Below are 16,430 nucleotides of genomic sequence, written 5' to 3' on the forward strand. Positions count from 1 at the left end.
TAATCCTGATACGTCAACATGCAGTGGATTTCAGAGGGGAGAAACCTGCCCCTGCTCACAGACGTCACCACCACCCGGAGAGGCAGGAGCAGACGACGAGTCCTCGGTTGACACACAACACACACTGGCTCTCTCTCCTACACACACACACACCACCGCAGACCCAGAGCAACCAGACCATGCCATATTAACGCAGCGCCAATACGGGGAAGAGGGGGCCCGTTGCAAGCCGCTCGGGAATGCCCACCGTGCGGACCTGAAGACAACATGAAGCGCAAGAGCGAGAGGAGACGAGCCGAGTCGAGGAAAAAGCGCTGCGCAGCTCACAGCAGCTCGGAGGCGGAGCCAAACTCCAATATTTACACTGAGATAACAGGTAGGGCTGCGGAGGTTCTGCGGGGTGAACCCTGCGAACTTTAAACTCAGTCGGAGGATGGCGCAAAGACGCGACTCGGACAGCGTTGCGTGATAAACGAAAAGAAGAAAGGGAAAAAAAGATCTGTTTTTTTAACCTAATATGGCGACACCCCATGTCCCTTTATAGGGAATGCATTTGGGTTGCCTCGTTTGGGAAGTATGTGCACACAATACAACATCTGAACAGTTCAGTTTTTGCTTTGGTATGTATTTTAGAGCTATAAATGTCACAATAACTTCACTTTGTCTGCAGCATTTTATTTGTGCATGGAGATGAAAGGGCGTGTGCATGCCGTTTAATGTCATAGTCGGCCAACTGACAGCGTCGTCCAACGCTAGATTTTCACATATTTCGTGGCGTTTTTGCTGGTTTGTTGAACATCCTTTGCGCAGCTCAAATCTGAGAAAGGGAGGTCCGTCGAAATGTACATCGAGCATTTGATTGGCCGAGAGATCGCCCTAGCAACCGCTTGGGCAACGTTCCACGGACCTATCGCGTGTCTTATGTGGAGAACTTTAAACTGGAGTGGGCGTGTCGTAGCGCGACCGACGGGCCGCTCCTCCAATCACGTGCCGTCCCGGACCAGTTGTAGCCAATAGCGTCCCTCGGAACACCGTAGGGGAGGAGTCGGGCGGAGATTTTTCCTTTTTTTTTTTTTGCAGAGTGCGCACTTGCACAAACTCTCCTTCCCTCTTCGCCTGGTAACTTTCCTTTTCCGGAGAGTTAAATCCGGGGCAACATTTGCTCTTTTAACGTTATTTTTTTTAGCTTGTTTGTTTTAAACGTATCGCCTTATCATACTTTTATTCATTTTTTTTTTTTTTTTTTAAACGCCTTGCGCAATCTCAGTGGAAGTTTTTACACAGTATGCGCAAGTCCTCGTGAAAAAAAAAAAAAAAAAAAAAAAAAAAGCCCAACGTCGTATACGTTTCTCTGCAAAACAGTCATGTTCAGAACCGTGAGCAAGATGACCGCGGACGACGTTTCGTCCAGATGTGTCGAGTTTGTCAAGGGTGAGTTTGTTTTTTTTTTTGCGAGATGAGAGGAATGAAAAACAACAACAACAACACATTGTTACGGGCGAAAATTAAGATGACGCGACAAGCTTTTAGGTTAACTCGTTGTTGCTGTCGCCCCTCCCCTGCCCTCCGTCCTGCAGATCAACTGTACTTCGTCGTCCTGAAGCAGAAGATCAAGAGCACGGCCGAGCGACACTGTTTCTGCGTAGACGAGGAGCTGGCGTACGAGAAGTAAGTGTCCAGTCGGTCAGTCCGTCCGTCACTTCGCAGCTTTGCCCTTTTTTGCACACGGACCCTCGGGTCCTCGTTGCATTGTGCATTCGTGCCCACACCCCACCCTCTCCCCTGACCTTTGACCTTTTTGCCGCAAGGCGATTGTAGAAGTTAATCATCACACGCCGGTTTTTCTCTCTCTCAAATGTCAGATCAGTAGTGGAAAACTATAGGATCTGAGTGTTGTTGTGCACTTATTTAAATTCAATATCACTCCCCTCCCTCCCTCCCTCGCAAAAAACAAAATCACACTAAATTCAAGATTAAAACTATTTGTATTGTCATATACAAAGATAACACAGTCACTCAGTACAATGAAGAGCTTATTTTGCTAGGTCCTCCTTACACACAGGTTAAAAAATAATAATGAAGATTACAAATAACATTGTTATAAATGCTCATGGTATAAGAAAATATATAACAAGGCTGAGTCTTTAAAGTGCACTATGCATGTGTGTGCGAGTGTGATAAAAGCAACTTTTTCTCAGAGTTGTTAGATTGCCGTCAGAGGACACGGCTGACTTTTTGGTTCTGTGCCAGCGGTGCAAAAGAAACGACCTCTAGTCTTTGCATTTAATTGTTTTTGTTGCCCCAGTATGAATGACCCGGTCCAGCTTCAGATACTTCCAAATACAGCCTTTACTCTGTTTTTGTTTTTTTTACCGTTTCAGCCCAAGGTATCTGATTCTATCTGGTAAATCTTTCCCCCCCGAAGACTGCAGCTGGCTGCATAAATAGCCTCTCTGACACACTCTTCTTCTTCTTCTCTCATCTCAGCTTTTATGCAGACTTCGGTCCCCTTAATCTGGCCATGTTTTATCGCTTCTCCTGCAAGCTGACAAAGAAGCTCAAGGTAAAGTAAACTGCCGCTCCCGATTGTCCTTCATGCCAGAGCGAATGGGAGGCAAAAACCAGGTCAATCGATATCTATTTATACCTGCATTAGGTAGCATGCCGGTCAACTTGTTTTAATTTAAATTTGTAACCCCGAGTCAACTTACAAAAAAAAAAAAATGTAATTACGAAGTCAAAAAAAATGCTCACGCTGTTGATGTGAATTTTTTTGCACAGTCCATCACGCTCTCGAGGAAGAAGATCATATTTTACACGTGCGGGGACCAGAAGAAACAAGCCAACGCCGCCTACCTGATCGGCTCCTACGCGGTAAGTGGCGCTCGGGCGCGCGCGCGCGTTGCGCGTCTGGCGAGAGGCCCCCGCTGATTGTACGCTTGTATTTAAAGGTGATGAATCTAAACATGACGCCGGAAGAGGCCCACAGTCTGCTGGTGTCGAGGAATTCAACGTATATTCCGTTCAGGTAATAATTCGCTACAGCCGTGTGTGTGTGTGTGTGTGTGTTGTGTATAATATGTATTTCACATTGGTTTCCTATCTTGAGCAGCTAAGACCGGCTATGTGAGAAACCAGTTTGTGCTCTTCTGAGAGAAATGTATGGAGTTAAATAAAGACCTCGGTGTGTTTTATGTTTCAGAGATGCTTCATTTGGAACCTGCATGTACAATCTGAGCATCCTCGACTGCCTTCGAGGGGTTCACAAGGTACGTCGGGTTAAAGATTTATCAACGTCTCTCTCTCTCGCTGTGCCGCCGTGCTCTCAATGATGTGAACCCCCCACCCCGCGCTCTCTCTCTCTCTCTCTCTCTCTCTCTCTCTCTCTCTCTCTCTCTCTCTCTCCGTCCACCAGGCTCTGCAGTACGGCTGGCTCGACTTCTCCAACTTCGACGTGGAGGAATACGAGCACTACGAGCGAGCGGAAAACGGAGACTTGAACTGGATCATTCCGGGGAAGTTCCTGGCGTTCAGCGGGCCTCATCCGAAGAGCAAAATAGAGAACGGTGCGTGGAAGTTCGGTTTCTTTAAAGTAGCTTTTAGTGCTTTTTTTAAAATTAAAACCTTTTTTCGCTCCTCTTCTTACCTCCCAGGGTACCCGTTGCACGCTCCCGAGGCCTACATCCCGTACTTCAGGAATCACAACATCACCACCGTCATCAGACTCAACAAGAAGATGTACGACGCCCGGCGCTTCACGGAGTCCGGCTTCGAGCACCACGACCTGTTCTTCGTGGACGGCAGCACGCCGACCGACGCCATCGTCAGGAAGTTCCTCAACATCTGCGAGAACGCGGAAGGAGCCATCGCGGTCCACTGCAAAGGTCGGATTTTCAAACCCACGGTAGCTGTCCTTCTACTCTGGTCTAATACCTTTTTAAAACCTTTTCCTTTTTGTTGTCTTTCAGCTGGTCTGGGGAGGACCGGCACTCTGATCGGCTGTTACATGATGAAACATTACTGCCTGAGTGCCGCCGAGGCCATAGCCTGGATACGGATCTGCAGGCCGGGGTCCATCATCGGGCCGCAGCAGAATTTCGTTGAAGAGTGAGTGTTCACTGATTTTATTTTTTAATCCAAAAACGTCTTTGTTCCTTTTTTGAACATTAAATATCCATGACTGAATAAGCCTTCCAGAACATACCATCCCATGGTTTCTTGAGACTTGATTGACAGTGCTGGCAACGGTCAATACCGCAACGGTTGCCACTTTTTTCCATACAAATGTTGCGCAAGAAAGCCTGTGTGAGAAGCGCTTTGTGACCAAGCCCTCTTCCAACCCTGTGGGAATGTAGAGATCTTGACAACATTGCCGGTGGCGGTTTGGCAACGAAGTGTGTGTGTGTTTTTTTGTTTTTTTTCATGAATGTTGTCGACCTGTTTCTACACCAGTAAGCAGAACAGCCTGTGGGCAGAGGGAGATGTCTTCCGGGAGAAGACGCTGAACGAACGCGAGAACGGCAAAGTGGCCGTCACCCGGATCCTGTCGGGCGTGGACGACATCACCATCAACGGGAGCAACAAAAACCGCGCGTCCAACAAAGAGGAAACGGAACAGGTGAGTTTTCCCAGACGGCTTTTTCAAGAGCGCGTGCCGACGCGAGGACTCGCCGCTTTGATCCATTCGTGGCCGTTCTCTCTTTTTTGTTTGTTTTTTTTCCCAGTATAACGACGACGAGGAAAGAAACGGCCTCACGCAGGGCGACAAACTGCGAGCCCTGAAGAGCAAGAGGCAAGCCAGATCGTCCTCGGGTTCACTATCGTGAGTAGCCGGACGGCTTTTTGTGCAAAGTCTCGCGATGTAGTGAGCGACGGCGACTCTGCGCCGGTCTCTCGGGGATCATTACGCCGTGGTTTCAAATCATAAGTAGCTTATGATTTGAAACCGTAGGATTTAAAGACGAGGGAGTTTTATGTTGTCGTTTACTCGGGTAGCAGCCGCTCTCTCCTCTTCCTCCTCCCCTCCTCCTCCCTTCAGCATGGCAAATCCCTTTTACCTGTAAGTTAAGGAACCGAGCAGTATCCGTGTAATATTTAAATAACTCTGTCTTTGTGCCCCCCCTCTATCCATCCTGGTTCCTTTTTTAATAAATCCCATCACATGCTGATCCAGTGTAATATAAATCGCTCCATTTACGTCCAATCGGGGGAGGCAGTGGGACAAATGTTACCGTCAAAGTTGTTTTGCAGGACTGGAGTTGTCTGATACGCAATCTTCCAGAATTGTTTTGCTCCGGATTTAGAAAGGCACAAAAGGTGTGGAAGTTAAATATATATATATATATATATATATATATATATATATATATATATATATATATATATATATATATATATATATATATATATATATATAATATGTGGGTTCGTTTTACTGCAGGATTGTATCAAATGGGAAAATAAACATCAAGGCCAAATCAATGTGCTAGTTGCTATTCACATTTTTAGCGGCCAATAACAGTAATTGTGGTCATTTTTATGTCCAGTGTGTCACATTGTGGCCCAACAGGAGCTGATGGTAAACCCCGCCCCCCCCCCAGTCTGAACAGGAAGAACCCTGAGAAGTTTATTTTTGCGCTCCTCTGGTCGTTTCCCGATCTAAATGCAGTCCACATCGATTGTGCCTTTTTCGTAAATCCAGCCGCGGAAGGTTGCCCGTCAGCGCGGCCGACCGGCCGGCCTCCGCCAGCGTACCCATGTGGCTTTGGCTTTTGTTGTCCCGTGTCAGGCAGGTGGTAGTGTTCTGCTGCAGCCTCTTGGGCGCGGCGTGGCCGATGTGCTGCCTGCCGATCAAAAGATAGCCGACAGGGCCAGAGTGAGGGAGAGAGAGACAGAGAGAGAAAGAAAGAGTGGGGAGAGGAGAATCAGAGGGAGAGGATGTGAGGTTCTGTATGATGGAGGTAAGTGCACGTCACTTCCTTTTTTATCTTTTCTTTTCTAAACCGCCAACCTCTTCCTGTAGAAATGGCTGCTGTGCCAGTGAATAGTATGGCTGCCTTTTTTAATTTGTTGTTTGTTTTTTTTTGTTTTTTTTTTTTCTGTCTTTCTTTGGATGGCGATTACAGTTTGAAGCGGACATGCAGCCGAGCGGATGCATTGCATTGGCACGCCCACCTGCATTCATCTCCCTCTCACACGGCCGATCCGCTTTCGATATCAGGGCTTATCCCAGATATCCTCCTAGCTGCAGTAACGCTCCGTTCATCGAGCCTGCTCTTACCAACGCCGGCAATCATTCAACTCATCACAGTTCGTTTTGAATCTGGATCAGTTGAATGAACAGCGTTAGCGCTCTGCTCGGCTTGGCACATCACCAGAAGAAGAGACGAGTCCGGCAGGGAAACCTGGTCCTCGTTCTGATCCGTTAACTCCCTCATTGTTGGGTAAAATGGCCGACTGCTGTAGGTGTTTTGGGGGGGAATGACTAGTAAGGACATTGGTGTTTTAATTGGCGGCTTTTAATTGGCTTTTTTTTTTATGGGCGGGTGGCTCCTGGTCCTCAATCTTAACACAAAGGATTATACGAAACATTATCAGTGGAGGTGGTGGGAGGGGAAACAAGTTCTCTGGAGAGAGTTGAGGCAGAAGAGAGGTTTTGGTTTAGGGCCATGGATCCCTGACAAGAAGTCCACCATCTTGGCTCCCGCTGTCAAAGTTGCATGTTGACTTTCCATTGACGATTTGATGCAAATGTTCTCCTCTGCCTCCTTCCCCCCCGCCCCTCCTTATGCATGGCGACAGGCACGAAAGCCCCTTCTGGACATGCGCGCATGGACATGCCTCTGTGTTGGATCTCTGTTTTGTGTCTAACATGCAATTTAATGTTGGGCCCAGGTTCATTGTCAATCGCCCTGCTGTTGTGTTTTTTTCCATCGCTTTCACGACTGGATCAGCGTGCGCACATCGCCACCTTGAGCTCCGTGCGCAGGCTTTTCGTCTCCGCCGAGCTTCTTTGCGCGCAAAATTCGATAATCGTAGACGTGAAGATGTTCCCTTTTTCTCTTTTTTTTTAGACGCGTTCCCCCTGGAACAAAGTATTAGAGCAGATGTCGCTATCGGGAGAATATTTGGCAAAGAATTGCTTTGCGTGTGTGTTTTTTTTCATATGCTGCAGATTTGAGCTTTGACAGATTACATAACAATCTTTTTTTTACCCTTTCTTTTGGAGGAGATAACAACAATGACTATTTCTTGTGAGTTAGATTTCAGAGACGTTCACAAGGAACATCGTACCAGTATCTTTTAGTTTCACCTGTAAAATAGCATGCTAACCTCCGTGCTACATATTTATCGCGTCTTTTAAAACGACACGGTTCCAAAACTAAACATCACTCGTTGTTATTATTAGCTCTTCTCTCCGCTCGCATATCGAGATCAAAAATAACCCGCGTCGGTCGAGGTCGAAGCGTAAATGAAAGCTCTGCGTTTCATCTGATCCAGTCCCGGTGGAAAAGCAGAACATCAGAGGCTTTTGTCTCTCCTGCCCGGACGTCTCTTGTCTCTCCTTCTTTTTTTTCCCCCCTCTTCTTCTTTTTTTTTTTTGTTTTTGTTTTTGCTCTTGTTGTTGGATTTGTCCTCCTTTCAGATGGCTGGTAGCCATGCTGCTCTCCTCCCTGTGTAGCCTTGCCCTGTGGTGGATTGTGTATGGCTTCCCTTCTTCCATCCTGCATTTCTGTATAGACGGGTTAGGATTTCAATGAGCTCTGCCGCCCGTCAGCCCCCCCAAAAACCTGTCCTGCCCCCCGTTTCTGGAGCTCTAACTGAGAATGCTGTAAGTGAGCCCCCCGCGGTCTTTCTTTTATTTATTTATTTTTCTCCTGTTCTTAAAATTCCCAAACCCAAATCAGAAATTTGTTCAACAATCATCCTCTTTGTTATTCTTTAGCTTTTCTGCAAGCACAGTAAACTTAAAGCTGATGAGCGGAGCAGTAAATCTAAATCTTCAGAGGCTTCTGTCTCGTCTTTGTCACAATTTTCTGTCCTTAGTGATTTTACTTTTTTGTCTTACTGTTTCCATCATCTTGTCTTCTTTTCTTTGTTTTTTTCTTTAAACATCATGCTTCGCTGGTTATTGTGTTGATTGAACTGTTAAAAAATAAAACGCCGGCCGACATTTTAAGCTCTTTTGCTGAGATGTTGAAATGATCAATGTGGAAAAAAAGGCAAACGCAGTTCCTCTAAAGTCGTAGTGCCCCCTTGTGGCTCCTTCTGGTATTACTTGGCTTTACTAATCCTACCTGGCTGTGGAAGCTGCCGTAATGATCTAACGCCATGAAGTTTATTAAAGCCGTCTTTTACCCCCCGTGCCTCCACTTCAGCTCTCTGAGATCTCAGTAGATCAACTTTTTCTGTCTTTTTTTTTTCTCCGCAGACAAGAAGAGAATAAGATTAACACCAGGTCGTCGACACAGTCCCTCAGGTAAAGTCTGCAGCGCTGCACGAAGGCGCCTCTGAGACGCTGAGGCCGCCGCCTTTCGGGGGGGTTAATTTCGGTGCTGCTTTTGTCTCCTCCGCAGCCGCGTCGTGTTGCAGGCCAGCGTCAACCCCTCGGCTCTGTCGGACCAATCGGACGGCAGGAAGAGGACCCGAACCTCGCTGCCGGCCAACGGAGGGGAAGGAAGGTCAGTTCACTTCACGGCCGACCGACAATGTGTTGTCGGGGAGAGAAACGCGACCACATGGCCGTTCTGTTTCAGTAAAGAAGGTGTCTAAATTAAGAGTTTACACATCGATAAAAGTAAGATCTGATTCACTTGTTGTCAAACGTGAACTCTCATCAGAAACGATTGATTTAAAATAATACAAATATAATAATTAGTTTGTAATCGTAGTGTGAGACGCGGATGACAACCCGGGAAAAGAGTGAAGCCGATCTTGAGTCCAGGTGATTATTAACGGGGTTCCTACGGTCATGGAAAACCTGGAAAAATTATTTCCATGCCCGGGAAAAGTCATTGGAAAAAAATAAAATCCCAAAAGTTTTTGGAAAGGTCTTGTAAATGTGTTATATTCATGCGTTCATTCAGGCTGAGTTTGAAATATTGATTATGCTTTTAAAAGAAAGAGGCTCAAAATATCAGCAGCATACATACAGGCATCTATATAAATGTTTATTCTTTTAATCAAACTATTGTCTCTCATTCATTTGTGTCATTTAAGGTATAACGTATGCTTTGAACCCTCATTGTTTGTTTAAATACTACATTTTATCACTTTTTTTATGTTTACACCGAGATTTCACAACATTTCTGGCCCTAAAAATCTTGGTTTAAAGTCTCAAGCACTCAATGTGGACTTTGAATATTGCATATTTCCCGATTTGCTAATATTCACACAGACCCCTGCTACTTTAGCAAAGTGAAATCCCGCTCTGAATGTGTTTGATGTGAACTGGACACCCAGTTGGAGAAGCAACCAAGAGGCTGTAGCCGCTCGCGGGTCCTGCCGCGGCGACATTAACGGCCTCCCTTCTCTCTGCCAGCTCCCTGTGCCACACCCGACTGGTCAGGTCTCTTGGCAACTTGCATGTAGTGGCTGGCGACAGGGAGCCAATGTGTTGGGAGCCGTGTGGCGGCCATAGAGAGACGGCCAGCGCCGCGGCCAACGCAGGCCCTCTGATCAACTTAAACATGGCACAGGTGCACCTGCAGGCAAGGACCCCGCTCCGACCCACCGACCCGTCCGTCGTCGGGGCTTTCGCTTTTTCTTTTTTTTTTTTACCCCGCCACGAAGACGACGTGTCATCTGTGCTGCCCAAACGGGGAGAGTCCTATTTTAATTTGGGTTTCTCGCCCAGTTTGGGCAGATGATGCGACCGCGTCAGTCGTCTCTCCCTCTTATCTCTCCTCCTAATGCTTCTAAGCACTTGATGTTCCTGGGCTGGGGACGCATCCACAAGGATTAAACAGGTTGTTTTTTTAAACTACATCCAACTGCGTGTCGATCGAGTTTGTTAGAAATGAGCGGGACTCAACGTCGATCTCGCTTTCAAGCCTTTTTGAGCCGACAGTGGAGCCGTTCTCACCGCGTCTTTGTGGTCGTCCGGTAGCACGAATCCTCAAATAACACAAACCGATGATATGTTTGTCAAATGTAACGCAGTGAAAACAGTTTCTATGGAAATGTTACGGATAGCATTTAACTGGAAATTGGCAAAAAAAATATGTAAAAACAAGCTTTATTCTTGCCGCGGCTGCGTGATTATCATCAGACGTAGATAATTACTATTCTAGTTGACCGCCGTGGTCGTCGGTAATCTTTAAAATGGTGCAACCCAGCCCCGGTTCTTCTTTCCTCAGCTGCTCTACTAATATTATATACATATATAGCTAGCCTGACATTGTGCAGAAATACGGGTTAGTCAACCTGACCCAGCTCGTGTACCGCTTTCAGGTTTCCAAATCCAACTTGCTTCCCTTGCATGTTCTGAGAACAGCAGGTTTTCCTGCGGCGGCGGCGGCGGCGGCTACAGCTTCTCTGGACTCTGCTCCCCTGTGTTTCCTGCCTCTGTTTCCGCCTCGCTGCTGCCGATCCGTAACGGTTCTCCTTTTCCCTTTCCCTCTTTTCCCCCCCTCACACGCTACAGACGCACCGTCTCCAGAGGACGGAAAGCTCGCAGCTCTTTGCAATCAAATCGATTTTCTAGGCTATGGTATCTATCTGCTCTCCGTTTTCTGCCTACATTTACATTTTAAATGTCTGATTCACTAGCAATCACATTGAATGACACTATTTTTTTGAATTGAGTAGTGGAGTGTACATCAATAGACGCTGACTGGTTTTCTTTTCCCCTCCACAGCCACTCCATACCCAAAGCTAGAGCTCCTCTCCTCCGGTGAGCCCGTCCATCTGGAAACCCCGAGGATCTTTACATCTTCTTCTTCTTTACAGCCGTACTACTCTTTTTACATTTTTATGTTGGAAACAAACTAACCAACTTGATGTGACGCGTAAATCATTATAGATTTGTTCGATTACAAGTATATTTTAACGGTAAGGCACTTGTTTTTTATACTTTTAACAAGAATCATGACAAATAGGGATAGTTTTAATCATTGCCTGGTTGTTCTTACTTATTGAAAAGCATGCAGTAGCAAACATCAGACCGGCATGTGAAGCCAAGATATCCTCAGACATGAGCACCGTGCAGCACATTCTGGGGGGTAGAACGGTTGTAGATGGATTGAGCCGGGCGGTTTGCTTCTTTATGGAGTTAAAGTCCATCACAATGCGGCGCTGTGCTCATGCTGCTGTCCTTATCTGGCTCGCCATCACTTGTGAAGCTTTTTTCAGCTACCGTGTATTCCAAGACTGTAAATATGTCAACATTTGATATACTCAGTTTGTATTTTTTAACTATTTTGTACTATGTTTGAACCATGCTATGAAGTGTGTCAATGGTCCTTATCGGGGCTCTCTCTGTAACTCGTGTTCATAATCCACTGAAGACATTTTGCTTTAAGCACATAGAAGCTGACTTTTTACATAATGTACTCTCCAAGTAAAGGTCTCTGGCTGTTGGTCCTTGTACCATGCAATAAATGCATTTAAATTTAAAGTCGTTCTGTTTTTACTGACCACACGTGAGCATGTGAAGAACTTCTTTAAGCTGCCTTTTGGTTTTATACCAGGTCACAAACACTCACGTCCATACAGCCAACTTCTCAGTGCCACAATAAACAAAACAAAAACCTCAATGATAAACTTGCAAAAACATTTATTCTCCAGGATTCAAGTGCAACCTGTTTGCCCCACCGGCGGTAGACGAGCAGTGAATTCAGTTATCTTCCTGCAGATAGTGCTGGGAAGTCTTCTGGATCATCTGGGTTTGGAGCCAGATAATCTTCCTGTTGTGTAAACACATGAACACAAGTTATTAAACTTAACAGATAGTTATGCGTGAATGTTTAGTTATTTAAACCATGTACTCGATGTTGCCAGTAATGGAGGACACACCCTCTCCAGTGTGGGTTTGGCTCTCTCTGGTCGGGTCGCCGGGCTACCTCTGGCTCCTCTTCCCCGACCCCCACGACTGGGACGCCCGAGGCTCCCGAAGTTGATGTCCAGAAGGGAGGTGATGTCATTCACAGACCTGCGGAGGAAGTGGCCCTCGTCCTCCCCTTCTTCCATGATCCCCTCCTTCTAGAGGAAGACGGTTAATACAGTCCAACGCCGCTTCTGTCATCCGTTCAATATTACATATGTTATTATTTGCCTTTACATATGGGCTTTTGTTTATTTTAGACCGAAAGGGTTTAAGAAGCAGTGCTTATTTGTAAATAATAATCTGATTAACGAATAGTGATTTACGGCTCTTTAAATTAATCCCGTCCCGTGAACAAATTAATGGAATTTCTTAAATCAATAAACTTTGTGTTTTTTTAATGTCTGACATTTTCTTCAGATACCAACATTGAAACTGTAGTAATGTGGCTGGTGTGATGCCAAAACCCTCAAGGGAAGCGCTTCTGGGCAGAGTGCCACCTAGTGGGCTGGGGAGGTACTTGGAGTATTTAGATCACAGGTCCATCCATGAAGAGAAACCCTCAAATTCTGCATCCTTTTCCTGGTTTTCAGTCAAGGGCCGTGTTTCCCAGATTCAAATCGTTCTTAAGGACTTAAGAAGGCTCTTAAGAAGGGTTCGGCTAAGAAGGAGCACTAAGATAAGTGTGTTTCCCAGAAGCATTCTTAACTGCCTTCTGCTGTTAAGAGTGGGTCAGGCTGATATTACATTTCCTTCTTAGTGGAAGATCTTAAGCTAAGACCGACGTCCTTCTTTCACAGCGCTCCTGAGAAGCTCTTCGTGCTTCAGAGCTTCTTAACAAATCTGTTAGTCAAGTGTCACAGACCAGATGAGGCTCGACAATATCGCGTCAGTATTCTACAAGTAAGCTCTCAACGCGGCTCCACTTTCAGAGCGTTGTTGTTGTTTTCTGCTGAACAGAGTCAATGAGGTGCTTCACACTCTCACCTCCACGTGCTTTGACTTGTGGATGACCTTGGCTTTGGAGGGAATCTGGTTCCCGGATTTGCGGATATTGAACTCCGCCTTGGGACGACTCGTCTCCTGCAGGGCCTTCCACTCGTCCAGGGTCATCTCCATTGCAACCTGGACCAGCACTTCCCCAGTCTCCTCTTCCATCGCGCTGTCGTAATTGGGGATACGACTACGTCTGTCAGTTCACTTTTTTTCACATTTCTACATTTTAAAAAGATGTAAGTCTAGTTTGACACTAACTAAATGTGTTTAATACAGAAAAATACAATGTTGACTTTCTTGCAAACTTAGAACCAACAATGTATCCACACAAATATTATGACATTATTAAAGAGTCAATGAAATCTTAGTCGACTGAAGACCCAAACAACCGGTTAGTAGCCTCATCGATGGAGAGGGGGCTGCGCCAATTGTCCAAATAAACTGTATTGAACCAGGGGACTTTGCACATGTCCATTTAAAGAAAGATGCCTCACCGATTTGGATTCTCGTCCATCGCATGCGTTTGGGGCTCCTCAGATTTGACCTGACTGTCGGAGATCACCTCCATTGACTCATTCCTGAGAGAGAGAGATAACAAAAAGCCCCAAAACATCTGTACTGCACAAAGAACTGAAAGTAGTTACTTTACATGTGGTTAATGAAACCACACTCGCTTTGCAGATTCCTCAACTCCACCCCAGATCCATGGTCTTCTGCCTCCTCTCTTTTCCTCAGGAGAAATTCCTCTGCAATACATGTGACAAAAAAAAATTGTTAATAAGCCATCAAGAGAGAAATAAAGACTTTAAAATGGACTTACGTTGCGCTTTGTCGATCATATCCTCTCTTGCCCCTGAGGTCCAAGTTGTCAGAGTTCCTCGAGTATCCACCTTCATCTCTTCCTCTACCTCTTCCTCCTCCTCGGTTCCCACCTCTGCCCTTGAAGTTGGAGTCTGCATTATAGGAAGGCCTGAGGACCGATCCAAAAATAAACTAGTGTATTCCTGTGACAGCTCCTGCATTTCAAAGTATTGTTCTAGACAGTCATTTTAGAACAATACTTGGTGGCAATGACAGGAGAACGGTGAATTCTAAAAGCTCAGCTAACAATACCATTCACAAGTTAAGATAATCCTTCATTCGTCCTGCAGTCTGGAAATTTAAAGGATTAAATACCAGACCAAACAATGCTGTCGCAGCAACACCCCTTACTCTATTGAATACAAATTATTAACACAAATTGGCCTCGGAGAGCTTTATAATCTGTACACACGTTCACGTCTTACAAAAGTCGCCTTACTTATTTAAAACTTATTCCACTACTTATAGTAAATGTGTTCTGTTCCTGCATTAAAATGTGGGCCTAACTGTATGAAACTCTAGATTTGTGGTTGAGTGGCGTAAGAATAACATTTTGAATGGGACATAAATTGATTACTTTGAGATGGAAAACTCTTGTGGATCCTCTTCTTTGGACCAACGCTCCCCAAAGGCAGCTCTCTTTGTGGCCCTGAAGGCCTCCTCTCTCCCATCTGCCCGCTCAGTCACAGGTCCAGGAAGCACCTGCTGCAGCTGACGGACTAAGAAAACAAAATGAAGCTGTGAGATATTCAGTGGCGTCGTCGCACTGCATTTCTTTGTTTGCAAATTATATGAGAATATTCAATAATCAAACACTTTGTCAGGAGAACTCAATCATCATTCTACATTAGTTTACAATGAAGTCTTCCAGGAATCATTTAGTCGTAATCCCAAATTATAAAAACATATCCCCAATTCCAATATACTCCTTAGGGACGGAGACATATACAGAGATGAACTGAAGACAGCTTGAGCAAGTACCCTTCCTCCAACAATAAAAAAAAAAAGAAAGAATGGTTGTGACAACATCAAACCAATGATAGGAATAAAACAATGCATTTAAATGCAGTTCTTAATGTGCATTACAATTAGTATAAAGTCATTTAGCTTTAGATAACGGATGTGAACCCTGACAGCATGAACATGTGCTCAGCAGCAGAGCTGACTTTGCACCAGCAGCAGCAGAGGCTGTCCAATCCAGGAAGACTTGCAGCTGGCAGAACATTTTGGATGTTGTGCCTTAATGATAATGTAACCGAGCAGTGAGCTGACCTGGAGCCGGGTCTTGAACTTCTGACACAACAGGAAGGCGTCTTTCCTTCTGCGATTCCTTCTGACCAGATTTCTTCCGCTTGCCTTTCTTCTCCCCGTCTTGCTTTTTCTTTTTCTCCTTCTCCATTTGCACTTTGCTGATCAGGTCGAAAGGGTCCGCCTCGTCATCCAGGAGCTCCCCGTACCTGTTCGCCACAGCGCACCCGTAAGCTTCCGGGAGCATTTTTGTTTTGTTTTGTTTAGCCTGTGTTTGCAGAGGGGAGAGAAAAAAAAAAGAAAAAGGGCACAGTTCAAAAGGCGGATTCACATCCTCAAAATCACACATCTCACAAATGAACAGTCCCTAAACAGCGACGACAAGACTGAAGAAACGACCTGCTTGTGGTGACGTTCTGCCTCGGTGAACATCCAAACCAACACCAGCGCAGTTTGTCGACACTTTTAAATGTTTACACGTGTGAGGACAAGCGAGACCACGCCCACTGCACGCGCCAATTGGCTATTGGCGTATCAATATTCATTAATTTGGCTCAAGTCCTCGTCCAACTTCTCTGCTTAATCACATCCTGCTGCTCAAAATGGCACATGCCAACGATTAATACAACAATAACTGCTGATTGATAAAGATGAACATTTTAAGTTATAGCTTATCTATTTAACTAAGTACATGAAAACACCAGCCAATTGTTGGCTATCATGGCAGAAGATATTGAAACAACATTTAGTTTGATTTAAATTTGACTGTGTTCTGGTGTAGCAGCGTCAACCATGATCTCAATGTACAAGAGTGTTGGGCTGCTCCATTTACATGTAGAATTAAATAAAAGAGCGTAGAGCATGGACTCTAAGAGGTGGAGTATTACAAGCAGTTCAATTAAACTTTATTTCAGACTCAGGTCCAGACAGGACATTACATGACATACATAAGCACAAGAAAAGTATATTAGCCTACAAAGAGACAGGTGTGCCAATGTGTCCACAGATGGGACTGGTAGCTTGTAGTGTTGTACTAAACTGTTCAGAGTCATAAAGCCGGCAAATACATTAACATATGATTTCTTAAAACAGTTTGGAAAGTATTGACACTTGCAGCCCGGAACATTTCACTGGCACTACACCATCGCAGCCTCTGAGGAAATAATCTCCTGGCATCTTTATATACTTGCTTTTTCATAGTTTGGCCACAAGTGTGCAGTATAGAGTGGTGTACAATATGCTTCAAACAGGGACATCTTCACTCCATTTATACACATACTAA

General features: G+C 45.3%; 2 protein-coding genes across 10 annotated transcripts; one reads left to right on the forward strand and one right to left on the reverse strand.

The window, feature by feature from the left end:
- Positions 1 to 47: 47 nt before the first annotated feature.
- On the forward strand, positions 48 to 11,617 carry cdc14b (cell division cycle 14B). 9 transcript variants are annotated; one of them, XM_068604759.1, is made up of 17 exons: positions 48 to 376; positions 1,363 to 1,431; positions 1,578 to 1,668; positions 2,488 to 2,563; positions 2,782 to 2,874; positions 2,952 to 3,028; positions 3,203 to 3,269; positions 3,416 to 3,566; positions 3,654 to 3,884; positions 3,969 to 4,107; positions 4,453 to 4,618; positions 4,725 to 4,822; positions 8,432 to 8,479; positions 8,577 to 8,681; positions 9,542 to 9,710; positions 10,646 to 10,711; positions 10,859 to 11,617. In XM_068604759.1, exons 1-16 carry the CDS (start codon positions 268 to 270, stop codon positions 10,703 to 10,705), a joined length of 1,749 nt encoding a protein of 582 aa, XP_068460860.1. In that variant the 5' UTR covers positions 48 to 267; the 3' UTR covers positions 10,706 to 10,711; positions 10,859 to 11,617. The 9 variants fall into 9 exon arrangements, 6 of the variants coding, with proteins under 6 accessions (XP_068460860.1, XP_068460854.1, XP_068460857.1 ...); XM_068604753.1 differs by lacking the exon at positions 1,363 to 1,431; XM_068604756.1 differs by lacking the exon at positions 48 to 376 and having other exon boundaries at positions 837 to 1,431.
- A 142-nt stretch (positions 11,618 to 11,759) lies between these two features.
- On the reverse strand, positions 11,760 to 15,625 carry LOC137805071 (intracellular hyaluronan-binding protein 4-like). The gene is made up of 9 exons (XM_068604760.1): positions 15,548 to 15,625; positions 15,173 to 15,416; positions 14,478 to 14,619; positions 13,860 to 14,009; positions 13,714 to 13,785; positions 13,534 to 13,617; positions 13,031 to 13,205; positions 12,016 to 12,201; positions 11,760 to 11,906 (listed from the first exon to the last, which is right to left on the reverse strand). Exons 1-9 carry the CDS (start codon positions 15,578 to 15,580, stop codon positions 11,841 to 11,843), a joined length of 1,152 nt encoding a protein of 383 aa, XP_068460861.1. The 5' UTR covers positions 15,581 to 15,625; the 3' UTR covers positions 11,760 to 11,840.
- Between the last annotated feature and the right edge of the window lie 805 nt (positions 15,626 to 16,430).

This window comes from Clinocottus analis, unplaced genomic scaffold (genome assembly GCF_023055335.1).
Source record: "Clinocottus analis isolate CAN_PGR_092001 unplaced genomic scaffold, fCliAna1.0.p SCAF_7, whole genome shotgun sequence".
Classification (NCBI taxonomy): domain Eukaryota; kingdom Metazoa; phylum Chordata; class Actinopteri; order Perciformes; family Cottidae; genus Clinocottus; species Clinocottus analis.